General features: G+C 43.2%; 1 protein-coding gene across 1 annotated transcript; it reads left to right on the plus strand.

The window, feature by feature from the left end:
- Nucleotides 1-12,063: 12,063 nt before the first annotated feature.
- LOC141139345 (cis-aconitate decarboxylase-like) lies at nt 12,064-19,855 on the plus strand. Its single transcript, XM_073625354.1, has 6 exons — nt 12,064-12,112; nt 14,618-14,672; nt 14,894-15,081; nt 16,164-16,268; nt 16,358-16,563; nt 18,203-19,855. The coding sequence occupies exons 1-6, from the start codon at nt 12,092-12,094 to the stop codon at nt 19,122-19,124; spliced, it is 1,497 nt and encodes a 498-aa protein (XP_073481455.1). The 5' UTR covers nt 12,064-12,091; the 3' UTR covers nt 19,125-19,855.
- Nucleotides 19,856-27,247: the final 7,392 nt, after the last annotated feature.

The raw sequence follows: 27,247 nt of genomic DNA on the forward strand, positions 1-27,247 counted from the left end.
ACCTTCTCCACCGCTCCTTCTTTGACTGACCGAAGCCTCATCAACACGTTGTCCAGAAACAGGGGTTTGTAACCTCCCAGTCTCTGGGAACGCGTTGCACAGACCTTTCTGCAAGGCCTCCCAAAGATGTTTCATCCTCTGCTCCCTCTGCGATGGCAAGATAAGGTCCGCAACCTTACCCTTGTAACGTGGATCAAGGAGGGTTGCCAGCCAGTATTGGTCCTTCTCCTTGATACCACGAATACGAGGATCCTTCCGCAGGCTTTGCAGGATCAGGGAGGCCATGCAGCGTAGGTTTGCTGAGGCATTCGGTCTGGAGTCCTCTGGGCCACTAAGGACGACATGGTCCGCAGCCACCTCCTCCCAGCCACGTACAAGTCCATGTGTTTCTTGGGACTGATCCCTTAAAGACTGCTGCTGATGCTGAGTGCCAGGCTCCACCTCCATACTGACACAATCTTCCTCCTCCTCCTTCTCCTCTTCCTGTGTGATCGGCGGGCATGCAGGAACACTGTCTGGATAAAGGGGGCCTTGAGAGCTAAGGAAGTCCTCCTCTTCCTGCCTCTGTTCTGCCTCAAGTGCCCTGTCCATTATTCCACGCAGCGTGTGCTCCAACAGGTGGACAAGGGGGACAGTGTCACTGATACATGCACTGTCACTACTCACCATCCTCGTGGCCTCCTCAAATGGTAACAGGAGAGTGCATGCATCCCTGATCATGGCCCACTGGCGTGGGGAAAAAAACCAAGCTCCCCTGACCCTGTCCTGGTGCCATAGTCGCACAGGTACTCATTGATAGCCCTCTGCTGCGTGTGCAGCCGCTGCAGCATGGCCAACGTTGAGTTCCACCTGGTGGGCATGTCACAGATTAGGCGGTTCTTGGGCAGGTTAAACTCCTTTTGGAGGTCCGTCAGCCGAGCACTGGCATTATATGACCGGCGGAAATGCACACAGACTTTCCTGGCCTGCCTCAGGACATCCTGTAAGCCCGGGTACCTGCCCAAGAACCGCTGCACCACCAAGTTAATGACGTGAGCCAAACAGGGCACATGGGTCATTTGTCCCTGTCGGAGGGCAGAGAGGAGGTTGGTGCCATTGTCACAAACCACCATTCCTGCCTTAAGTTGGCGTGGCGTCAACCACCTCTGAACCTGCCCCTGCAGAGCTGACAGAACCTCTGCCCCAGTGTGGCTCCTGTCCCCCAAGCACACCAGCTCAAGTACCGCATGGCATCTTTTGGCCTGTGTACTTGCGTAGCCCCTTGAACGGCTACGGAGCACCGCTGGTTCCAAGGACAAAGCACAGGAAGAGGCCATGGAGGAAGAAGAAGAGGAGGGGGTGGAGGAGAGAGGTGTGTCACAATCATTAGCATTTTGGAGGCGTGGTGGTGGAACAACCTCCAACACTACTGCACCTTGTCCTGCATCCTTCCCAGCTGCCAGCAGAGTCACCCAATGCGCTGTGAAACTTAGGTAATGTCCCTGTCCATGCCTGCTGGACTATGAGTCAGCGGTAATATGCACCTTACCGCTGACCGCCCTGTCCAGCGAGGCATGGACATTGCCTTCCACATGCCAGTAGAGAGCCAGAATCGCCTTCCGTGAGAAAAAGTGGCGTTTGGGTACCTGCCACTGAGGAACCGCACATTCCACAAACTCACGGAAGGGGGCAGAGTCTACCAACTGAAAAGGCAGCAGTTGAAGTGCTAGCAATTTTGCCAAGCTAGCATTCAACCGCTGGGCATGTGGATGGCTGGGAGCAAACTTCTTTCGGCGGTGCAGCAGCTGGGGCAGGGAAATTTGCCTGGTACAATCTGACGTCGGTGTACCAAAAGCAGATTGCCCACAAGTACTTGGCTGTGACACACCTAATTCTACACCTTCATTCCTCTCAGTGCAGGTCTCAGAGAGGACTGAAGGTATAGTGGGGTTGGAGATCTCAGCTGATGAGGAGCAAGGAGAGGTCCTCTTTGTTCTTTGGTGTGGGTCTTTTAGATACACTTGCCAATGAACTGCATGGCAGGTCAACATATGTCTGGTCAAGCATGTGGTACCCAAGTGGGAGATGTTTTGGCCTACGCTCAAGGTGCTGCCCTTAGGCTGGCCCCTGGAGGGCATCCTGCCTCGTTGGTGATGTGCCGCCTCCTCCTCCTCCTCTCTCCTATCAGGCACCCACGTTGAGTCAGTGACCTCATCATCCCCTCCCTCCTCATCACTGGAGCAAACCTGGCAGTATACTGCAGCAGGGGGAGCATGACTGCCAGATTGCTGTCCTTCTTGGGCACCCCCTCTGTCCGTGCTCACGTTACTGCCTTCATCGAGCTCAGTATCATCATCAGAGCCTTCCAAACGCTGGGCATCCTCCTAGAGCATGTACCCAACACTGTGGTCAAACAGTTCGAGGGAATCCTCAGGAGGACATGGTGGGGCTAGGGAAGGAGTCACTGATGACATTGAGCCAAGGGAAGAGGCCGCTGCTTTGCCAGACAAAGTACCCTGGGCATGGGTGAGAGAGGATGAGGAGGATGAGGACGGCTTGGTCATCCACTCGACCAAGTCTTCCGCATGTTGCAGCTCAACACGGCCAGCTGCCAAAAAAAAGGCCAAGCGTGTCCCACGGCCACATGCTGATGAGGATGCACCGTCTCCACGACCAGCACTAGACACAGAGCCTGCTTGCCCTCTCTTATTGGCTTGTGACTGTCTGCCTCTCCTTCTTGGCCTTCCAGACATACTAATGGCCTGTATATATGTACTGATACTGCAGCTAGCAAAATCAACTGCCTGCCTGTAGTATGAGAACACCACCAACCTTCTACAGGTAGCTTTAGCTGAACACTGTGCAGAGCTCGCAAAAAACTAACTTGTAGCTTTTTTAGCTGCCTGCGGTAGTGATAGGATCAGGAAAACACCACCAACCTTCTACAGGTAGCTTTAGCTGAACACTGTGCAGAGCTCGCAAAAAAATAACTTGTAGGTTTAGCTGGACACTGTGAGGAGGACCCACCACACTAACTTGTAGTTTTAGCTGAACACTGTGAGCAGGACGCACCGCAGTAACTTGTAGGTTTAGCTGAACACTGTGAGGTGGACGCACCGCACTAACTTGTAGTTTTAGCTGAACACTGTGAGGTGGACGCACCACACTAACTTGTAGTTTTAGCTGAACACTGTGAGCAGGACGCACAGCACTAACTTGTAGTTTTAGCTGTACACTGTGAGCAGGACGCACCGCACTAACTTGTAGGTTTAGCTGAATACTGTGAGGTGGACGCACCACACTAACTTGTAGGTTTAGCTGAACACTGTGAGCAGGACGCACTGCACTAACTGTAAATAGTCTAGCTGCCTGACTGTGGTACTAATAGGATCAAAAGAACACCTCGGCTTTGGCCAATTACAGCTCTCTGTTCAGACGGCGCTGTGATTGGCCAAGCATGCTTGGCCAATCATCAGCCAGCAATGCACTGCGATGCCGCAGTGAATTATGGGCCGTGACGCGCCACACGAATTTGGCGCAAACGGCCCATATCGTTCGCAATTCAGCGAACGGGCGAACAGACGATGTTCGAGTCGAACATGGGTTCAACTCGAACACGAAGCTCATCCCTACCGCTGTGTATACCATGTCATATATGTCTTCTATTATTTCTATACCCGCTGTATATACCATGTCTTATATGTCTTCTATTATTTCTATACCCTCTGTATATACCATGTCATATATGTCTTCTATTATTTCTATACCCTCTGTGTATACCATGTCATATATGTCTTCTATTATCTCTATACCCTCTGTGTATACCATGTCATATATGTCTTCTATTATTTCTATACCCTCTGTATATGCCATGTCATATATGTCTTCTATTATTTCTATACCCTCTGTATATACCTTGTCATTTATGTCTTCTATTATTTCTATACCCGCTGTATATACCATGTCATATATGCCTTCTATTATTTCTATACCCTCTGTGTATACCATGTCATATATGTCTTCTATTATCTCTATACCCTCTGTATATACCATGTCATATATGTCTTCTATTATTTCTATACCCTCTGTATATACCTTGTCATTTATGTCTTCTATTATTTCTATACCCGCTGTGTATACCATGTCATATATGCCTTCTATTATTTCTATACCCTCTGTGTATACCATGTCATATATGTCTTCTATTATTTCTATACCCGCTGTATATACCATGTCATATATGTCTTCTATTATTTCTATACCCTCTGTATATACCATGTCATATATGTCTTCTATTATCTCTATACCCTCTGTGTATACCATGTCATATATGTCTTCTATTATTTCTATACCCTCTGTATATACCATGTTGTTGTCGGTGAAGGAGTTGAGTTTCTCTTCCACACCCGGTGACGGGGAAGTGAGGAAATCAGACTGGCAGAGTTGGTTCTTGGAGGGCGTGGTACCGGTAATAAAACTACAAACTATAATTACCTGACACACAATTCATGGCGACTTTCAGGAGTTTTCATCTCGGCCACTTTCATCATTCCAGAAATGTGAATATTGAGATAATGATTTCTTCATAGATCACATTACAATCATGGAAGCTGCTCTATCATTGTAGGTGTCTGTATAGACGGGTCATGTTAGGTGATCGGAGGTCACAGATAGAACGTTTTCCTGTCTCTAAACCAAACCCCGGACTTACTGTGTATAGATACACTATATTGTCAAAAGTATTGGGACGCCTGCCTTTACACACACATGAACTTTAATGACATCCCAGTCTTATGCCCCGTACACACGGTCGGATTTTCCGACGGAAAATGTGTGATAGGACCTTGTTGTCGGAAATTCTGACCGTGTGTAGGCTCCATCACACATTTTCCATCGGATTTTCCAACACACAAAGTTTGAGAGCTTGCTATAAAATTTTCCGACAACAAAATCCGTTGTCGGAATTTCCAATCTTGTGTACACAAATCCGACGCACAAAGTGCCACGCATGCTCAGAATAAATAAAGAGATGAAAGCTATTGGCTACTGCCCCGTTTATAGTCCCGACGTACGTGTTTTACGTCACCGCGTTCAGAATGATCGACAACTTTGTTTGACCGTGTGTATGCAAGACAAGTTTGAGCCAACATCCGTTGGAAAAATCCTAGGATTTTGTTGTCGAATGTCCGATCAATGTCCGACCGTGTGTACGGGGCATAAGTCCATAGGGTTTAATATTGAGTTGGCCCGCCCTTTGCAGCTATAACAGCTTCAACCCTTCTGGGAAGGCTGTCCACAAGGTTTAGGAGTGTGTCTATGGGAGTGTTTGACCATTCTTCCAGAAGAGCATTTGTGAGGTCAGTCACTGATGTTGGACAAGAAGGCGTGGCTCGCAGTCTCCACTCTAATTCATCCCTAAGGGGTTCTGTTGGGTTGAGGTCAGGACTCTGTGCAGGCCAGTCAAGTTCCTCAACCCCAAACTCGCTCATCCATGTCTTTATGGATCTTGCTTTGTGCACTGGTGAGCAGTCATGTTGGAACAGAAAGGGGTCATCCCCAAACTGTTCCCACAAAGTTTGGAGCATGAAATTGTCCAAAATGTCTTGGTATGCTGGCGCCTTAAGAGTTCCCTTCACTGGAACTATCCAAACCCAACCCCTGAAAAACAACCCCACACCATAACCCCCCCCCACACACACACACCATAATCCCCCTCCCCCTCCCCCACACCATAATCCCCCCTCCACGAAATGATATGGGCCAATGCACAAAGCAAGGTCCATAAAGACATGGATGAGCAAGTTTGGGGTGGAGGAACTTGACTGGCCTGCACAGAGTCCTGACCTCAACCCGATATAAGACCTTTGGGATGAATTAGAGCGAGTCAGGCCTTCTCGTCCAACATCAGTGCCTGACCTCACAAATGCTCTTCTTGAAGAATGGTCAAACATTCCCATAGACACACTCCTAAACCTTATGGACAGCCTTCCCAGAAGAGGTGAAGCTGTTATAGCTGCAAGGGGTGGGCCAACTCAATATTGAACCCTACGGACTAATGCTGGCCATACACTATACGAAAAATCGGCCGAACACATTTTCGAAAAACGAACGTTCGACCGTGACTGCAAACGATCGTGCCATCATGTATTGACCGATAAATTGTTCAGTGGACATGAATAAATAATTTTTTGTTCGTTTTTTTACATATACCTAGTGCAGACAGTTCGGACGGGAAACACATTAACCTTGCAATTTATGGTACGTTCGGCAGAAATTTTCCCGTTTGTTTTTTTTCCACAAAAACGTCACAAACGATTATCGATTTGTGCCCATTAACTTGCCGAAAAACGAACGAAGTGTCTATATGAACGATTTTTCGGCCGATTTTTCGTATAGTGTATGGCCAGCATAAGACTGGGATGTCATTAAAGTTCATGTGCGTGTAAAGGCAGGCATCCCAATACTTTTGGTAATATAGAGTATATATAATGGTAATACTATATTGTATATTGAATTGTATTTTATGGTATCTCACTACTTGTTATCAGCAGTACAATCCTTCCACTCATATTTATTAGGATTACATTTGTGTGTTGAAGGAACATAACCGGCAGATTATTTGGTAGTGTCGGGTAAACAGTAGAGCTGCACGATTCTGGCCAAAATGAGAATCACGATTTTTTTTGCTTAGAATAAAAAGATCACGATTCTCTCGCGATTCTTATGGCGTAAAATCTTTCACATTATACAAAAAAAAAAAAAAAAATGGGCTGACTTTACTGGTTAGTTGTTTTTTTTTTAATTCATTAAAGTATTTTTTTCCAAAAAATACTGAAAGACCGCTGTGCAAATACAGAGTGACATAACATATTGAAACAACCACCATTTTATTCTCTAGGGTGTCTACTAAAAATATATAATTTTCTAGCAAAAAAAAAAAAAAAAAGATTTTGACTTTAAACCAACAAATGTCAGAAAAAGGTTAAGCCCTGGTTCACACAGGGGCGACTTGTCAGACGGCTTAGCCGCCTGACAAGTCACGTTCCGTTCTGTACTATGGAACCGTTCTAATAGAAACGACTTAGAAAAAGGTTCCCGTACTACTTCCGGATGACTTCAGGGCGACTTGCATTGACTTCTATACAGAGTCGTGCTGCCCCTGTGTGAACCGGGGCTTAGTGTTTAAGTGGTTAAACTTTCCTCACTTACACAGAAGTCTATTCCATTGACAAATTCTTTGCATAGAAAAAAATCGGGAAACACTTTAGTCAAGATCGCAACAGGGAAAAAATCACGATAACGATTCTTGACGATTAATCGTGCTTCTCTCGTTGATTTCTATGATCTCTTGGGGAGTTCTGTGACCTTCATTTCCTGGAGAATGATCTCCCCAATGTGTGATTGTGTCTCTCCATGTAGACCCCTGGTGGCCGGTACTACACCCTCCATGCAGACCCCAGGTGGTCAATACTACACCCTCCATGCAGACCCCAGGTGGTCAATACTACACCCTCCATGCAGACCCCAGGTGGTCAATACTACACCCTCCATGCAGACCCCAGGTGGTCAATACTACACCCTCCATGCAGACCCCTGGCGGCCATTACTACACCTTCCATGCAAACAAGATATTTGGGGGGGGCACACCCTAAAAGATGCATTAAAGCTGGTGCAGCCATAAGACCATACAACAGAACAAAATATTACAGCGCACACATGCAGAAAAGACATTTACCTCCTGCAAGGCTTATTAAAACACCTGAACATTTTCAAATAATATGGTGCTTGTCTAAAGGACTCCACCTATAACACAGGTGGACACTAATGAGAGGCAATGATGGGGGAGGGGGAGTCCTTTATTTCTCCCATATAGAGGAGTGTATGTCTCCCATGGTTCTGAGAAGAAGGATCCTCCATTCTATGGATAGTGGAGGACCCCCTCATAATGGGGTACTTTGTTGCAGTAAGTGGTCTTAAGCACCATATAGCAATATAGTGTGAATAAATCCCCATATTTTTTGAAAATATTCAGGTGTTTTAAATAGCCTTGCAGGATGTAAATTTCTTTTTTGCATGTGTGCGCTGTAATATTTTGTTCTATGCCCCCCATGCAGACCCTTGATGGCCGGCACGGCTCCCTCCATGCAGACCCTGGTGGCCGGCACTACTCTCTCCATGCAGACCCCTGGTGGCCGGCCCTGCTCCCTCCATGCAGACCCCTGGTGGCCGGCCCTGCTCCCTCCATGCAGACCCCTGGTGGCCGGGACTGCGTTCTCCATGTGACGGTGGGATCACCTCTCGATGGATTTGGCACACAAGGGATGGGCGAGGTGGAGAACAGATATCACCTCTGAGGATTTTCTGTTTCCTTCTTCCTTCTGATTCCAGACATGAAATCTTTTTATTGGCACAATTTTCATCTCCCAGAATAATGACAGTGGAATTCACAACGCCGGATTTTCCCGTCACCCAGACAGCAGAAATTTAATGAAAGAGAATGAGAAATATAAAGAATTTCCTCCTCGGATTCCTCACAGATCTGACTGCCCAGGAAATCGGTATTTTCAGGGTGATAAGTCTAAATACTCCAATATTATTACCCCCCTCCCAGAAGATTTACCCCCCTTCGTGACCAGGCCATTTTTTTGTGATGCGGCACAGCGTTCCTTTAACTGACAATTGCGCAGTCGTGTGACGTTCTATCCAAATAAAATTTATGTCTTTTTTCCCCACAAATAGAGATTTCTTTTGGTGGGATTTGATCATCTCTGCGCTTTTTATTTTTTTGCGCTATAAACAAAAAAACTCAAATTTTGAAGAAAAAACAATTTTTTTACTTTCTGCTATAAAACCTCCAATAAAAAATCTAATTTCCTCCTCAATTTATTCCAATATCTATTGTTACATGTTGTTGGTAAACAAAATCCCAATAAGTGTATATTGATTGGTTTACAGAAATGTTATCTACAAACTATGGGAGATTTTTATGGAATATTTATTTAGTTTACTAGTAATAGCGGGACTGCGACATTGCAGCGGACACTAACTGACACTTTGGGGACCAGTGACACCAATAAAGTGATCAGTGCTAAAAATATGCACTGTCACTGTACTAATGACACTGGCAGGAAAGGGGTTAACATCAGGAGCGATCAAAGGGTTACCTGTGTGCCTAGCCAGTGTTTGTGTACTGTGGGGGAGGGGCTTGTACTAGGGGAAGAGATGGATTTTATTCTAATGATCGGAAGGTGCCGGCAGACATCGGGTGCCGTGCATGCGCCGATCAGCTCCCGCTGTGTGTAATCGCAGAAGAAGTGAGCAGTAAAACTGCTTTAGGTCCGACCTTAAGTGCTTTAACAGCTACTGGCTTCATGGCACATTGATCACGGCTGTAAAACAGCTATGGTGCCGGCTATGCGGGGGGGGGGCACATGAAAAGATATGTCCACCGTGGTATTTGAAATATTTGATCGAGGTCATCAATGGATTCTATCATTGGCCCCTTTTATGTATCCAGGTCAGGATGTTGGATGTATGAGGAACGCCCTAAGAAGCTTCAAAAATCTACACTATATTCCCAAAAGTATTGGGACGTGTATGTGTGTGTGTGTATATATATATATATATATATATATATAACACCTCCTCTATACATACACTATATCAGCAAAAGTATTGGGACGCCTGCCTTTACACACACATGAACTTTAATGACCTCCTAGTCTTAAGCCTTGTACACACGATCGGATTGTTGGCCAACAAAAATCGTGGACTGTTGTCCGAAGGGCGTTGGCCCAAACTTGTCTTGCATACACACGGCACACAAATGTTGGCCAACGATCACAAACGTAGTGACGTATTACATGGTTTTTCAGCTCTTTAGCGCCACACTTTGGGCTCCTTCTGCTAATTTCGTGTTAGTAGAAGTTTGGTGAGTGTTTGATTTGCACTTTTCAGTTCGTTTCTGAACTTCCGTCCCTCAACCAAACATGTTGCGGAATCGGAGGTGATAACATGTTATTTATTATTGGCCTTGGAGTTATTGCTTTGACATTATTTTGTTGGTTGAATAATGATTTGATTTGTTATATTTTTGGATGTATAGAATGCACTTTTTGGTTAAGTTCTATTGGCAGATAGAATGTCTAATTTTATTTGTTTTCTTTTTTTTTTAATGCACAATAAAAAAAATTGTGTAGAATAATACTTGGCTATGTGTTTTACTTCAAATGACAGTTTGGGAGTAGGCAGATACATTTTATAAAATACAATGTAACATTATAAGGGACACCAACATAGTTGTATCTTTGTTCTTATAAACTCTGGGATAATGGTGTTGTGGTAACTTGACCAAAAAAATTTAAAAAAGCATAATATTATTCTTTATCACTAGAAAAAAAAAAACATCTAAAAAATACATTTGGCAGAACTCCATCAGTATCACCAGCAAAGCAGCTTCATTATTATCCCATTAAAGAAGAAGAGAATTGTGCGCTGCATTTCCAGATTTCATAATTTTCATAATTTGCCGCATCACGAATGTTAATTCTCAATTATGAGGGATAGTTTACAAGACCGACTACTTCCGGCTCGTCCTTGCTTCCGAGCATGTGTGTTTGCACTTTGGAATTTTTTGTCCGATGGACTTGTGTACACACGATCGGAAAATCCGTCAACAGTTGTCCGATGGAGCGTACAAACGGTCGGATTTTCCACCAACAGCCTGTCATCGAACATTTCCTGTCGGAAAATCCGATCGTGTGTGTGCGACCCTAGTCCGTAGGGTTCAATATTGAGTTGGCCAGCCCTTTGCAGCTATAACAGCTTCAACTCTTCTGGGAAGGCTGTCCACAAGGTTTAGGAGTTTGTCTATGGGAATTCTTCCAGAAGAGCATTTGTGATGTTGGACAAGAAGGCCTGGCTCGCAGTCTCTGCTCTAATTTATCCCAAAGGAGTTCTATCGGGTTGAGGTCAGGACTCTGTGCAGGCTAATCAAGTTCCTCCACCCCAAACTTGCTCATCCATGTCTTTTATGGATCTTGCTTTGTGCACTGGTCCAAATCATTTGGTGGAGAGGATTATGGTGTGGGGGGGATTATGGTGTGGGGGGAGGGGGGATTATGGTGTGGGGTTGTTTTTTAGGGGTTGGGATTGGCCCCTTAGTTCCAGTGAAGGGAACTCTTAAGTCGGCAGCATACCAAGACATTTTGGACAATTTCATACTCTCAGCTTTGTGGGAACAGTTTGGGGATGGCCCCTTCCTGTTCCAACATGACTGCTCACCAGTGCACAAAGCAAGGTCCATAAAGACATGGATGAGCGAGTTTGGGGTGGAGGAACTTGACTGGCCTGCACAGAGTCCTGACCTCAACCTGATAGAACACCTTTAGGATGAATTGGACTGGAGAGTGCGAACCAGTCTTCTCGTCCAACATCAGTGCACAAAGCAAGGTCCATAAGTGATGATGGCAATCTTATCTCCAATCAATGGGCCCATGATGGCAGTAATGTGACCCTCGCTCTGGTCTATGGGGGGGGAGGGGGATTAACAGGTGAAGGAGCTTGAGGGGTTAAATCATCTTCTGAAAATCCCGGAACTCCCCCAGGGAGAAAATCCAATCATTTCCCTTTTGGATGATCACTCGATCGATCCGCCCACATACACAATATAATCAACTGTATTTCTAGTTTAAAGTGAAACATTAACAGTTCAGATTTATGAAATCCATAAAGTTGTAATGTATTTTTTTTTATCTGTATTGGGCTGTAAAATGTAAAAGTCAATGTTTGTGTGACATAAAAAGATTTGATTGTTGTTAGAAAAAAGAGAGATTGGGGCTATAAATGAGGAAGGTCTGGCATGGCTAAAAGATGACTCAATGTAAGAAAACGTTTTATTAAATACATGAGATGGCAAAATATTATTGTTACAATGAGTCAATCTTTTCCTCGCCACATTCTCTTCTCTTCCAAAAATTCCCAACAAATATACATCTTTTGTTTCCTGGGTGTCAGAGGACCGCCCACTTCCTGAGGATGATGTCAGGACTGCTAAATAAATATTCGCACTTCTAACCCACAGCCAACAATCAGCTGAGATATCGATCACACCATGTTCTCCACCGCCATACAGGTGACTTCTATTATTCCAGGGTGTTCAGTCTGCAGGAGATTGGATTCAAACATTATTATTATTATTATTATTATTATTTTGTTATCAATATTTGTAGCATTGTTATTAGTGGTAGTATTCTTCCCTTCTTTTTTTTTTTTTTTTTTTTTTTTTTTTTTGCTTCTTCATAATAATAGCAATATTTGTAGTATTTCTATTAGTAGTGGTGGTCAATTTTTTTGTTGTGATTTATTATTTGTTATGATTCTTCTTCTTCATAATAATAATAATAATAATAATATTTATTATTATTATTAGACAAGTCACGCTCCATTCAGTGCAATGAAACGGTTCTAATCGGAGCGACTCAAGACACTTCGTCCTAGAAAAAAGGTTCCAGTACCCTTTGGGGGCGACTTCAGAGCGACTTGTATTGACTTACAGAAGTCTATTGCAAGCCACACTGAAGTTACGCTGTACGGGGCGGCTTCAGAGTCGGGTGACTTTGAAGCCGCCTCATTGTCAAACGAGACTTGTTGTTGTTATTATTTGTAGTATTGTTTTTAATATTATTTGTAGTAGTGTTTTTTTAATATGTAGTATGGTTATTAATTCCATTTTTGTTATCTTACATAGTTAGTCAGGTTGAAAAAAGACACAAGTCCATCCTGTTTAACTAACAACCAACATCTTCTATTCATTTTTAAAATGCAAACCCATCTATTCAATTTATCTGTATCACAAAAGTCATTATAAATGGTCACTTTGTAAGAAAAAAAAATGTGAGCAGAAAATATTAATAGATGAAATGAAGTTGCATGTTTTTGTTTTGTACATAAAACTTCAGAAATGGCCAATTCCAACTAAAACTCACTGACTTATATTAGGCTGGCGGTTGGACTTTAATAAGGTGATAAAGAAACTTCCTCGCCTCCAGCAGTCCCAAAATAATTTCAAAACCTAAAAAAATTTTTTTGAAAAACGCAAAGTTTATGGGGAAAATGGAATAAGTATGATGTTAACTTGTATTAGTTTATTAAGTGGAGATGAGTGAACTTCAGTGATTTCACATTGATGAAACTTTACCAAAATTCTTGACAAAAATGTTGCGAATTTATACAAAATAAAACGAAGGAAATTTTAAGGCTGGAATGAGCTTTAGTGTTTCTGAGTAAGAGGGGGAAAAAAAAAAACAGCAAAAAAAAAAAAAAAAATTAAAATAAAAAATAAAAAAAAGGAACTTGAAATATTTGAAGTGTGTGGGTTGTGTGGGGTTTTTTTTTTTTTTTCCCTTTTTGTACTTTTATTGTTATGTAATATTTTAATAACAGTAACTTGCACAAAAAACTAAGAGGGGGGGAAAAAAGACAACTGATTGTATTGTCACATTAATGTATTCTTCAAGTTGTTGTTGTTGTTATTATTATTATTATTATTATTATTATTATTATTATTATTTTTTTTTTTTTTTTAAGCAAAGGAAGAAAAAAGAACAAAATTTACCAAAATATAAGCATTAAAACAACACAAAGGAAAGAATATTTTAAACTTTTTTATTTGTTTCTTGATGGTGATTATGTTGCAGTGCTGAATGACAAAATTTTAAAGGCTAATTTTACAAAAATTTCGCCAAGTGTGAAATCTGTCATTTCACCTGAAAATCTCTGAAATGCGTTGCTGATCCTCACAACCCAGAAACAAATTTGACTGTGTGTGTGTGTGTGTGTGTGGGGGGGGGGGGGTTCATGCAAATAATAATCCATCTCCTGGCCAAAAGTTGTAATATTGGCATGAAAAGGATAAGACTAGCTTTAGAAATACAAACTTATTACCGATACATGTGATCACATAAAGTCACAAAGTGAACGCAATGCTGAGCGCAAGCGGCAGGACCGCCGCTAGCCAAGAGCCTAGGTTTGGGTGACTAATATAAATTTGGACATGCATCTTACAATCTGATTGTATGAACCAAGGACTAAGCGCTGTGAGGGTTCACCTGAAGCAGTGATGGCGGACCTCGGATGTTTTGGAACTACATTTCCCATGATGCTCAGTGTAGTTGAAACATCAGGGGGGGCCAAGGTCCGCCATCACTGTCCTAAACCATTCATTCCATTTTTTTTTTTTTTTTATTTTCGGCGATTTGTTTGTAAATATGGAAAAGTTGTTTCCACTTTAATCACCCAATCAGGTGTGAGAAAAATTGAATAATTTTTTTGTTGCACCTTCATCTCACTCGCTAAGCTCTGTAAACATTCAGTCTGCACAGTGATTGTTCGCCTCCCACATGTATCCAATCAGAAAAGGTCTTGTACTCCCATGGTGGTTGGTGAATGTAGAGAAGATTCTACAATCAGATCGTGACATTCGGGGGGAGGGGCGGCTCTGGAAGGCAGAACGACGGATGAACTTCCATAAACTTCCAAACGTTAAAAAGAAAATCACTTCACTGCAGAACTGAAATAATTTCCCAGATGGTGAAAAGTTGGTGAAATCTGAATGTACTTTTCTGTTTTATTCCTCCAGAACACGAAGAAGATCCACCGTCTGTCCAGACACATCCACAAATCAGCCATGAAAGGTAAGGATGGAAAAGAATATTCTGAGTCCGGACAACATCGGACTGTCCACGACAACCAATCACACTTCATTACACAAGAGATAAACACTGATTGGTCACTTTGGACCTTTCCCATTGGGAACGTTGGCCTGTTCCCGTTTTCTTGCTCTGGGTTTTCCCATGTGATATGAAGATATCAGAGGAAGAGTCTTCACTAATAATAATCTTCTGTCTGTTTTTAGTGGCTGTCGGAAGCCAGGATGAGGAGACGGTCACCAACAGCTTTGCATCGTTTATCCACGGGATACGCCCCAGGGATCTCCCCGATATAGTGCGCCACAGAAGTAAGCGCATGATGCTGGACAGCATTGGCGTTGGATTAATCGGAAGCACAACACACGTCTCCAATATCATCCTGAAATATTGTCAGGTATGTACAATATCACTGCCCACCCCGCCCCCCACCCATGACCTAAATACAATAGAGTATTGATGCACACTGTATGATCTGTCATACATTTTATGCACACCATGGGGGTTATTTACTAAAGGAAAATCCACTTTGCACTGCAAGTGCACTTGAGAGTGCACTTGGAAGTAAAGTCGCTGTAGATCCGAGGGGGACATGCAAGCAAAATAGAAAACAGCATTTTAGCTTGCACATGATTGGATGATAAAATCAGCAGCGCTTCCCCTCATTTATTTATTTATTTTATTTCAGGTACTTATATAGCGCTGTCAATTTACGCAGCGCTTTACATATACATTGTACATTCACATCAGTCCCTACACTCAAGGAGCTTACAATCTAAGGTCCCTAACTCACGTTCATACATACTAGGGACAATTTAGACAGGATCCAATTAACCTACCAGCATGTCTTTGGAGTGTGGGAGGAAACCGGAGTACCCGGAGGAAACCCACGCAGGCACAGGGAGAACATGCAAACTCCAGGCAGGTAGTGTCGTGGTTGGGATTCGAACCAGTGACCCTTCTTACTGCTAGGTGAGAGTGCTACCCACTACACCACTGTGCCGCCCTAGCCCTTAGATTTAAAGCGACTGCATTTTTCAAGTGCACTTGCAGTGCAAAGTGGATTTGCCTTTTGTAAATAACCCCCACTGTATCAATGTTTTGTAGGCCATTGTGTTTGTCTTCCATTTACAGTATGATATTTTATCTCCGAGCCCCGATGAAGGGATTTGTGAAATGCCTTGGTTATATTTTCTGATCTTTTGCTGTAAATAACAAATGTTCCCAGGACTAAATCTTGATTTATGGGAATCTCATCCTTCTATAAAGACCTTCACATTGCTCTGGGGATCTCATCCTTCTATAAAGACCTTCACAAGAAGTCTATATTAAAGAAATGTCCCCATTTTCCAATGATTATCGATTATTTCTGGTCTTTTTGAGAATACAGATTTTGCAGTTTTTATCCAGGTGTTCAGTGTCATACCTGGAGGAGAAGGTCACAGGAAATATTCATCCTTCATTTTGATTCTTTTTCAGGATCTGCATTTTTGCACGTACGGAAATGCTTCTCTTTGCTCAGTTTATGGACAGAAAGGTTTGAAGGTCTCCCCCACCCTGGCCGCGTATGCTAATGGAGTGGCTGTAAGTATAGCCAACCACCAGTAACAAACCCCAGAGACCAGAAGACTGTGTCTAATAATAATAATAATAATAATGTCTTTTTGGCTCAGGTTCACTCCATGGATTTTGATGACACGTGGCACCCCGCCACCCACCCATCCGGTGCCGTCCTTCCAGCTTTATTGGCACTGACACAGATGGTCTCCCAAGAAAGGCGAGTCACTGGAGAGGAGCTTCTGGTGGCTTTCAATGTTGGAATTGAGATTCAAGGAAGATTGATGGGCTTTTCCAAGGAAGCAAATAACATTCCTAAAAAGTGAGTTGTTACAAAAGTCATCATTTTTATAATTGTATTCATTGCTGTTCTGTTACAATATAATATATGGATACATCTACACCCAGGCATTGTCTTATCCTACTTAGTTTCAGACCAGATTAGTCACCAGGGGGTCTTTTTTTTTTTTTTTTTTTTTTTAATGCCACAGTTACATTATATAGCAGAAATGACATCACACCTGCTGTATATGGACTTGTTAGACAACCCACAATCCTCCACTAGTCTAGGAAGACTTTCCACAAGATATTTGAGGGTGCTGTGGGCATTTGTGTCCATTTGTGAGGTCAAGTACTAATGTTGGAGGAGAAGACCTGGCTCACCATCGGCATTCCAATTTATCCCAAAGGTGATGATTAGTAGGGATGTGGTCAGGGCTCTGTACAGAACACTCGAGTTCCTCCTCTCATCAAATCTCTATGGGCTTGTTGGTCATCCCATTCCAAAACCATGGCCATTGATATGGAGTTGCCCTCCTTTGTGGCTATAACATCCCCCAATCTTTTGGGAAGATATTCTACAAAAGTTTGGAGGGTGTCTGTAGGATTTTTTTTTTTTTTTTTTTTTTTTTGCACATTTGTGCGGTCAAGCACAATATTCCCAAAGCACACATTTCTGTGAATGTAAATGGGTGCTGCAGCAACTACCGGATGGAAACCAAAGACAGTCAAGGTAAGAAGTATGTCGCCAGTACTACATTCCGGAGATCCTTGGTATGCTGGTGACAACATTTTTTCATTTGTGAGGTCAGGAACTGATGTTGGATTAGACCTGGTTCACAATCCAATTCATCCTGAAGGTGTTTAGTAGGGATGAGGTCGGGGCTCTGTACAGGACACACCAAACTGGTCACACCATGTCTTTATGGAGTTGTCTCCATTTTGTGGCTATAACTTCCTCCATTTTTTTTTCTGGGAAGACTTTCCACAAGATTTTGGAGGGTTTCAGTGGGAATGTGTGCCTATTTGTGAGGTCAGGTACTGATATTGGATGAGAACACCTGGCGCACCATCAGTGCTCCAGTTCATCCCAAAGGTGTTCAGTAGGGATGAGGTCAGGGCTCTGTGTAGGACACTCGCGTTCCTCCACACAAAACTGGTCACACCATGTCTTTATGGAGCTGGCTTTGTACACAGGGGGGCACAGTCATGCTGGAACAGAAAAGGGTGTTTAGTAGGATAGAGGTCCAAAGGTGTTCAGTAGGGTTAAGATCAGGGCTCTGTGCAGGACACTTGTGTTCCTCCATGACCTCACTCCATGACCTCAAACCTACTGATCACCTTTTGGATGAGATCTGAACCCAAAAGTATTCAGTAGGGTTGAGGGCATGTACTGATAGTGGATGAGAAGACTCGATCCCAAAGGTCTTCCAACAGTAGGGATGAGGTCAGGGCTTTCCAGTGTCCTACACAAACTGGTCACATTATGTCTTTATAGAGCTGGCTTTGTAAACTGGGGGGGGCACAGTCATGGTGGAATAGAATATAAGATCCTTCCTTAGACTGTTATTTTATACACCCCAAAGAAGAAATAAAACCTCAGCCCTTCTCTACTCAGTTCTATTGCTTTTGTATCTTGTATTATTTAATACATAATAATTGGAAATGTTTGCTCATTACAGATTTCATCCACCTTCGGTAGTTGGAACCATGGGAAGTGCTGCCGCCTCTGCCAAGCTTCTTTTATTAGATAAGGAACAATGTATGCACGCCCTGGCAATCGCTGCCTCTCTTGCTGGTGCCCCAATGGCCAATGCCGCTACTCTAGCCAAGCCTTTACACATTGGCAATGCTACGAGGTTAGGCCTGGAAGCTGCTATTCTGGCTGCTAAAGGAATGGAGGCCAATTCCCTCATACTGGATGATGTCCCAGGTTGCGCTGGTTTTAGTGCATTTTATGGTGACTACCAACCTAAGTCACTGGCATTCCCTGGTAAAAACTATGAGTTCCTTCTAGCAAAGCAAGACATTGCCTTTAAGTCTTTCCCGGCACATCTTGGGATGCACTGGGTAGCCGATGCTGCGGTCTCAGTCAGAAATAGATATATGGAGCACTATGGTTCTTTTGACCCATCTGCTATCCAATCTATAGTTCTCAGAGTCCCGATCTCCAAATACATCAATAGGCCTTATCCAGAGTCAGAGCACCAGGCCCGTCACTCCTTCCAGTTCAACGCATGCACAGCTCTCCTGGATGGTGAAGTTACCATCGCTTCCTTCAATGATGATCACATGTTTCGAAAAGACCTTCAGCTTCTTCTGAGCAAGGTGGTGGTGGAGCATCCTCAGGACAATAAGGCCAACTTTGACAAGATGTACGGTGAAGTGTCTTTGCTGCTGAAGAACGGGGATGTGATGGTCGGTAAATGTGACACTTTCTACGGCCACTGGAGAAAGCCCCTGAGCAGAGAGTCCCTGCTGAAGAAATTTGTGACCAATGCCAGAACCGTCCTCCAGGATGATCAGATCCAAGCTGTCGTCCAGATGGTCGACGACCTGGAGAGTGTCACAGACAGTTCACAGCTACCTCTGCTGCTTCAATAATTCTGTGTGGCCAACAAGAAAATCAGGAAAAGGACACTCATTAAACATTCAACTGTTTGTTTTATATGGAGTGGGGAATGGTTGAACCTCCGTCAGGTTTTCATTCATCCATCAGCATCTCAATGGGGGGGGGTTACTTTTCCTGTAGGCACAACAGAAAGTGAGATAAAATCCTTCCACAATCAGGGGACTTCCCTCCTAGACAGTTGACACCAGAACAATTGTCCTCATTGGAAGATTTCCCCTCTTCCTTTTCTGGTGACAAATCTAAATTTTGGATTTCCCATCATTTACAGTCCCAGTGACAATGGTCACCAGGACAAGTGGAGAGGGAGAATCTCCATAGTGGGAAACCAAGACAGCACTAAAAACCTGACAGGATTAACCCTTCCACACTCCACCCAAAACTTCCAAAAAATTGGTTATACAATTTAGGAGCAAAAACATCCATTAGCTTCAGCTTCATTATGGTTTAAAAAACGTGAACGGTTCTTCTGTTGGCAGTTAAAAATTCTAAAGCTGGACTTTGGGATGACATTTCATTATTCAATGTAAAAGTCGCATTGACAAATTCACTTTTCTAGTTAATTGATAAGAAATAAACAATCCAATATTTTTTTTTAAATGAATGGGAACCAGAATGTTAAGAGTGGTGTAGGGCCAAATGTTTATAGGGAAGTACAGCCCATTTGTCTTCTATATTTATTATATATTGTGTATTTATATTTAAATATATTTTTATAGATTCCTGCCTGTCAGCCATTGAAAATCTTTATTCTTAATGTAAATGTACTGTAACAGAATGGTGAGTGATCAGTGCTTGGGGGTGGGGTGATGTCTGGTCTGAACCACCACAATCTGCAAAAACAACCCCCCCCCCCCCCCCCCAGAACTATGACCTCTGATAGTTGTAAAGAACACAATGCAATGTACAACTCTTCAATAATTATATGTTTGTTGAATCAAAGCAAATCGTGTTTGTGTTTTTTTTTTTTTTTTTTTTTATTACCTGGAAGCTACAGACAGTCTTGGTTCATGGTGGGTGAGGACTGGGGTCATGGTGGGGGAGGATTGGGTTCATGGTGGGGGAGGATTGGGTTCATAGTGGGTGTCTGGGAAATTTTAAGCTTCTCCTTATAAGCAAATCATTTCTTTGTGCAAAAAACAGCTTTCTTGTATAATGCCAGGAAAGCACGCTTGTATTTCTCCAAGTAACGCAGACAGATGCATGAGTGTATTACAGCAAAACTGACACTGGGGGACATCTGACAACATACATTAATAAAAATTTCCACAACAGCTACTCCTCTTTGTCATATGCTCCCATGTGTCCCCTCGATGAATCTTGATCTTCTTCTTACACCTGGAAATTAGTCAGTCCTTACAGTCCATACAAGTTCATAACACGGCTTGACTTGTAGACTCTGTTCTTCAGGAGGGATGACTTATAGGGAGGACATGACATGGTGAGCTGTAGTAATAGCCGGTCAGTCTGGGATCCTCTGTTTTGTACGTGGGCTGGGCTTCGGAGCGTCTCATCTCGGTGAGGAAGGTGTGGTCATCTGCTCGGGCTCTGTTCACTCGTCCAATCAGGCAGCAGGAGCACCTCATCAAGACATATAGAAGGCATAGAAATAAAAACAACATGAGTGTATATATACCCCTACTTCCTTCAACTATGATCCGCTGCAAAATAAAAAAAATCCCCAAAGTTTCCCCAACCCTTAAAAGAATTCCAACCTTCACTAGGTATAGCTCTGGATTTGCCTTGCACGGATCTAAAACTTATCCATATGGGCCTGAACTTTGTCACTAGTATCCCTGATCCAGGTATAACAATCTTTTCCTATGAATTCACAGAAACCCCCCTTGGATGCCAACAGATAATCATGGACCATCTTTTAATAAAAAGGTCTTGATTTGCCGTTATTCCTGTGGGAACTTCCTTGTGGCTTCAACAGTTGCATTAAACATCCCATCCCCAATGGATGAGAAATTTGTTCAATCGTTTCATAAGCTCAAGCCCCCACTGTGTACAATCAGAAAACCATGCCCAGACCTGGTTGGGGTTGGTAAACAATTTTCTTCCAGCTGTCCCTGCCATTCTTACCTTATCTCACGCCATAAGATCCTCACGATCGACCGCGACATAAGATGCTGGGGTGAGTTTCACCAGCGCACATGAACCTCTTGCATTAGGGGGAATTACTTATAAGCCGTAGATCCGCATTAATACCAAACTAAAGTTGAAGCACACTTGTGGGCTACCTAGTTGTCCCGATACCAAAGCTGTCAAGAACCAGAGCTATTGTTAAAATTATAACTAATTTTACCCTCTAGAAATGTATCGTTAAATTCTATTGACAAGTTTCTGTTTGGATTTTACTAATTTGTCAAAACTCCTCATACCAATATGAACATCATATATATCTTGTACCGCTGTCATCGCTGGGGTACTAAAGCTCAGTGGATACTCAAAGTAGACCCAGCAATTGGTCCTGTTCGCTTTCTTAGCTAGTTGGAAAATACACTTTTAAAATATAAATAAACAAAGATACTCCGCATCCTTTGGTGTAGTTGAGCAGCTTCTTGCAGTGGCTGGCATGGATCCAGTTGTCTTGTCCCTCAAGCTTCTTTACAACGACCCAGTCACCTGGTTGAAAAGAATGTAAACCAGTTATTGTGTCAGGGTCCCTGTGGTGGACCTTACAGTGACTGCACCCACCCCATCAGCTGAGAATGTCGACAGCTGCTGAGGAAAGTACAACCCTGTTTTTGGTTGGCCTCCAAACAAACCTAACTCAAAGACTGTGGTCACTGCGTGACTTACCATCTGGGGTGTAATACCTGGAACCTGGGAGCCTCCTTCACCAGACCACTCCTTGCTGATTCAAATTCCATCAAACGAAGACAGTTGTGGAACATGTCATCCTACTAGGTCACAAACTTGGCTAGAATTAGAGTGGTTAGTATTATTGGTTTGAAAATTGTCATTCTCACCACTATCAAACCCCCCCCCCCCCCCCATTTTCTTCCTCATTACAAACTGGAGGAAGACACAGGGTTTAGAATGGTGCAGAAAAAAAAAAAACAATGAAACAGTGAAATAGCCTATGATACCTTTTCCTTCTCAGGCGTATGTATTTATACATGTGTACAGCTATCTACATACACCTGCTTTCTATGTACATACACTTTCAGAAACTCCTTGGACCTGAAAAGATACTTATAAACAAAAGTTATTACTCTATACTTCATATTTAACCTGCAAAGAATGGTAAACAATACAACGTTTGTGTACATTGGTAAATTGTCACTGACATTCCTCAAAACCAACAATAACTAAACCCTCTGTAACCCTTACTTTCACGTTCTTACTTAAATACAACCCCCGCGACACGTAAAAGGGCTGTCGTGGTAGGTTCAAACATATTCTTGTTACTACATACAAACAATGAGAAGACTAAACCATGAGACAAACATTTAGATATAAACGTAGGGGAGATTTTTCAAAGGTTCCAAAACAAGCAAATAAAAAACGAAAACAACCGGACGGAATGCTGCCTTCACTCTTTTCGCGATAGAAAAAAATACAATGAGAAAAACACAAGAGCAGCTTGAAAACTTGCATGGGCCAGCCACACGAAGTTCAAAAACAGGCATGAGAATTTTAACCACACAAATGTGTACTACACATGCATCAACTCACTCATCATTACAGATTTCTAAAGCCACAGCTGAACTACTTCCAAGGTATTTTTTTTCTGGGGTCTCATACCTCCAGACATCAAAAGTACCTTCCAAAGGAATACACCTTACTGTACCCTCTGACCATATATGCCAAACTTTAAGGGGTCTAATGGCCTTAGCCCCATACCCATATTTCATGTATTGTGCAGCTGTCTGACTGGTGTGCATGGACGGCCCATTACCCATGACGTTTCTAATCCCTTTTTTGGCGGACTCTGCGTCCAGAGAACCCTGCGCTTTACTTTCGGAGCGGTTATTGTTTGTGCCTTTTTCACTATAAACGGCCCCCACTTTCTGATTATTATACACGGCCTGATCGGGGCTGCTAGAATACTACTCCTCACGTTTATGCTAATTACAATCGGAATTCTGACTATTATACACAGCCCGACCGGTCTCATGATATACGGCCTTCTAAACGTGTTTGTCCGACAACGATGAAATCATCCGATATTCAAAACAATCTTATGGCTTCTATCTGTACCTAGATGTTACAACAATAACTTGGATGCCTCCCGTTTGCTCTCTACCCAAAACTGTATTACAGTAAAAAACTTCACAAAACAACTGGAATTAAATTTAAAAACCAAAGTGATTCTACTGGAAATGGAATTCAGCACAAAAAGACACAATATATTTTATTCAAGAATAAACTCAGCAGAAACAAAATGGCAGTTGCAACAATGAAATCCAGACTAGAGCAAAATGGCTGAAGTTAACAAATGAAAAATAAAGGTAGCTGATCCCGCCAAAACCAACACAAACCAAGATTTCTCCCTACAAAAACTGACTATACAATTGAGACACCAAATTAACGCTTATCCCTAGACAAACACTTTAAGCTACATCAATTAGGGCTCATAGGAGTACTAAACTATAGGCATATTTAACTAAACAATATATCCAAAAACACCAAAGTTACATAAAACATGAAATAGCACGCCTTAAACATACACTCTTGTTTCCAAATACAAAACAATACTTTGTTCTGAAAGTTAGAAGGTCAACAGAACTCCCCCCATGCTACTACCTAATAACCTGAAACCACCCACAGGGCGCAGCCTATTCAAGAAACAGCTCCCATTGTAAGTGTTTCTAGCAATGCATGGCCGCCCTTCTCCCTCTCAGCCACATGGCACTTGAATATGCAGCAGCCATTTTCAAACCAAAAGCTTTCTACAATATTATTTCAAAATGACTTCAATATTGTTATTATTATTATTATTATACAGGATTTATATAGCGCCAACAGTTTGTGCCTGTGGGGATGAAGTGTGAAGTGTGGAGGGTATCGGAACAGTAGAGATCTCCTCATGAATTGTATCAATCTTCTGTTTGAAGTGATTGGCAATCTCCTGGGCAGTGAGTGAGTTGGCGGTGGAGGCCCTGGAGGACAAAGTAGAGAGTTGAAGGTAGAGAAAAGTTGATGTGGACGGGATGATCATTTTCTAATGAGTAATAAAATAGGTCTGCTTGGCAGTGAGGAGGCCGGAATTGTATTTTTGGAGGGCAGATTTATATTGGTTGAAATCTCTCTGAGACTTAGTCTTGTGCTCAGTTTTAGAGACATTTAGTTTAAGGAAGTGGTGCGACATCCATGCTGATATGTCATTTAGTAAGTTAGTAATGCGAGAGGAGACTGAAGGAGTGAGGTGAGGAGTAGAGGAGTTCCCCAATTAACTGCTTGCCGACCGCCGCATGTACATTTACGTTGGCAGAATGGCACGGCTGGGCAAACGGGCGTACCTGTATGTCCCTTTGAATTTCCCGCCTTGCCGGCATGCGCGTGCTCCGTGATCGTGCCCGCGGGTCCTGCGGACTCGATGGCTCCGGTAGAGGTAGAACGGGGGGATGCTTTTGTAAACAAAGCATTCCCTGTTCTGCCTAGTGAGAGGACAGAGATCACACCTCCCTGTCATCGAGAGCAGTGATCACTGTCCTGTGTGTTCAAGCCCCTTCCCTCTCACAGTTAGAATCACTCTCTAGGACACACTTAACCCCTTCACTGCCCCCTAGTGGTTAACCCCTTCACTATCAGTGTCATTTACACAGTAATCAATGCATTTTTATAGCACTGATCGCTGTATAAATGACAATGGTCCCAAAATAGTGTCAAAAATGTCTGCCATAATGTCGCAGTCACAATAAAAATCGCAGATCGCTGCCATTACTAATAATAAAAAAAAAATAATAAAAATAAATCTATCACCTATTTTGTAGACGCTATAACTTTTGCGCAAACCAATCAATATATGCTTATTGCGATTTTCTTTACTAAAAATATGTGGAAGAATACGTATCGGCCTAAACTGAGAAAAAAAAAAAATTTATATATTTTTGGGGGATATTTATTACAGCAAAAAGTAAAAAATATTGCTTTTTTTCAAAATTGTTGCTCTTTTTTGTTTATAGCGCAAAAAATAAAAATCGCAGAGATGATCAAATACCACCAAAAGAAAGCTCTATTTCTTTTGGTGAAATGATGATGGGATGCTCCCGCTGTGTGACGCTTCTCTTCTTCTGACAGGTCCTAAATAATGGAGGGCGGGGCCACCCGGTAACCCCGCCCCCCTCTGACGCATGGGGACTTGACGGGGACTTCCCTGTGGCATTCCCCGTGACATCAGAGGGGGGTGGGGTCACCCGTTACATTACCAACCTGACGTCACAGGGAATGCCACAGGGAAGTCTCCATCAAGTACCCGTGCGTAAGAGGGGGCGGGGTCACCGGGGGGCCCCGCCCTCCGTTATTTAAGAACCGTCAGAAGACCAGAAGTGTTACACAGTGGGAGCCTCCCATCATGGATGCGGAGCGGCCCGAGAAGAAGAAGGGAAGAAGACGCCGCGGAGAAAGATGCCGGACGAGAACACCAGAGGAAGAACCAGAAGAACCAGAAGAAGATGGAGGAAGAAACCGAAGGAAGATAGAAGAAAGAAGATAGAAGAAAGAAGATGGAAAAAAGAAGACTTTAAATAAAGGAATTGTCAAAAACTGTCTCTTGTCATTTTTAACATTTTTGACAGTTTTTTTGTGAAATGGTAGGGGTACAAACCGTTACCATTTCACACAGGGGGGGGGCTGGGAGGTCCTCTTGTTAAAGGGGGGGTCCCCTTGTTAAAGGGTGCTTCCAGATTCCGATAAGCCCCCCGCCCGTAGACCCCCACAACCACCGGGCAAGGGTTGAGGGGATGAGGTCCTTGTCCCCATCAACATGGGGACAAGGTGCTTTGGGGGGCTACCCCAAAGCACCCTCCCAATGTTGAGGGCATGTGGCCTGGTACGGTTCAGTAGGGGGCGCTCTTTCGCCCCCCCCTCTTTTCCTGCGGCCTGCCAGGTTGCCTGCTCGGATAAGAGTCTGGTATGGATTTTTGGGGGGAGCAACGTGCTGGTATCACGTTGAGCTCAGCTGAATCTTCTAGAGAATAGCCAGGCTCCTTTTGTTTATTTTGTCAATATGAATAACAAAGGAAGGTGGTGGCTTCAGAATCAGCCAATCAGACACTTGTATCATTTTAAAAGAACCAATAACACACACATGTATATATTCAAATAGAAATACAGTAGTGACGTGTGCAGACGGTCATGTGCAGAGCCATGCGGCCAGCGTTTTGTGAAACACAAAGGACATGGCTCTGAACATGATCATCTGCACATTCCCACCGCTACCAATGACGCAAGCCATACTCTATCATGGCGCAGTGGGGCATAACTCTGTATGCTATGGTTCCCATGTACGCAGATCTGCCTACTTAGGAGTGTAGATGCGATCACCATGGAGTGGCCAGTCCCTTGGTGAGGCATAAACAAACATCCTTAAAAGAGCAAACAGATCTGCCGTGTCCACAGGAAGGTTTCCGCAGCCAATGGTCTTCCACCAACGTCTGTATGTGCGAATACCCAGATATGAGCGTATTACAGCAAAACTGACACTGGGGACATCTGGCAACATACATTAGTAAAAATTTCCACAACAGAGGAGTCTGTGATACTTATGTACATGGGAGAAGCCTGTGATACTTATGTACATGGGAGAAGCCTGTGATACTTATGTACATGGGAGGAGCCTGTGATACTTATGTACATGGTGGGAGGAGTCTGTGATACTTATGTACATGGGAGGAGCCTGTGATACTTATGTACATGGGAGGAGCCTGTGATACTTATGTACATGGGAGGAGCCTGTGATACTTATGTACATGGGAGGAGTCTGTGATACTTATGTACATGGGAGGAGCCTGTGATACTTATGTACATGGGAGGAGCCTGTGATACTTATGTACATGGGAGGAGTCTGTGATACTTATGTACATGGGAGGAGCCTGTGATACTTATGTACATGGGAGGAGTCTGTGATACTTATGTACATGGGAGG

Source organism: Aquarana catesbeiana, linkage group LG04 (genome assembly GCF_042186555.1).
Source record: "Aquarana catesbeiana isolate 2022-GZ linkage group LG04, ASM4218655v1, whole genome shotgun sequence".
Lineage (NCBI taxonomy): Eukaryota > Metazoa > Chordata > Amphibia > Anura > Ranidae > Aquarana > Aquarana catesbeiana.

Coding starts and splice junctions, on each gene's coding strand:
- LOC141139345 (XM_073625354.1), top strand. CDS start 12,092: ATGTTCTCCACCGCCATACAG. Junction 14,673..14,893: donor CCACAAATCAGCCATGAAAG/GTAAGGATGGAA, acceptor GTCTGTTTTTAG/TGGCTGTCGGAAGCCAGGAT. Junction 15,082..16,163: donor TCATCCTGAAATATTGTCAG/GTATGTACAATA, acceptor ATTCTTTTTCAG/GATCTGCATTTTTGCACGTA.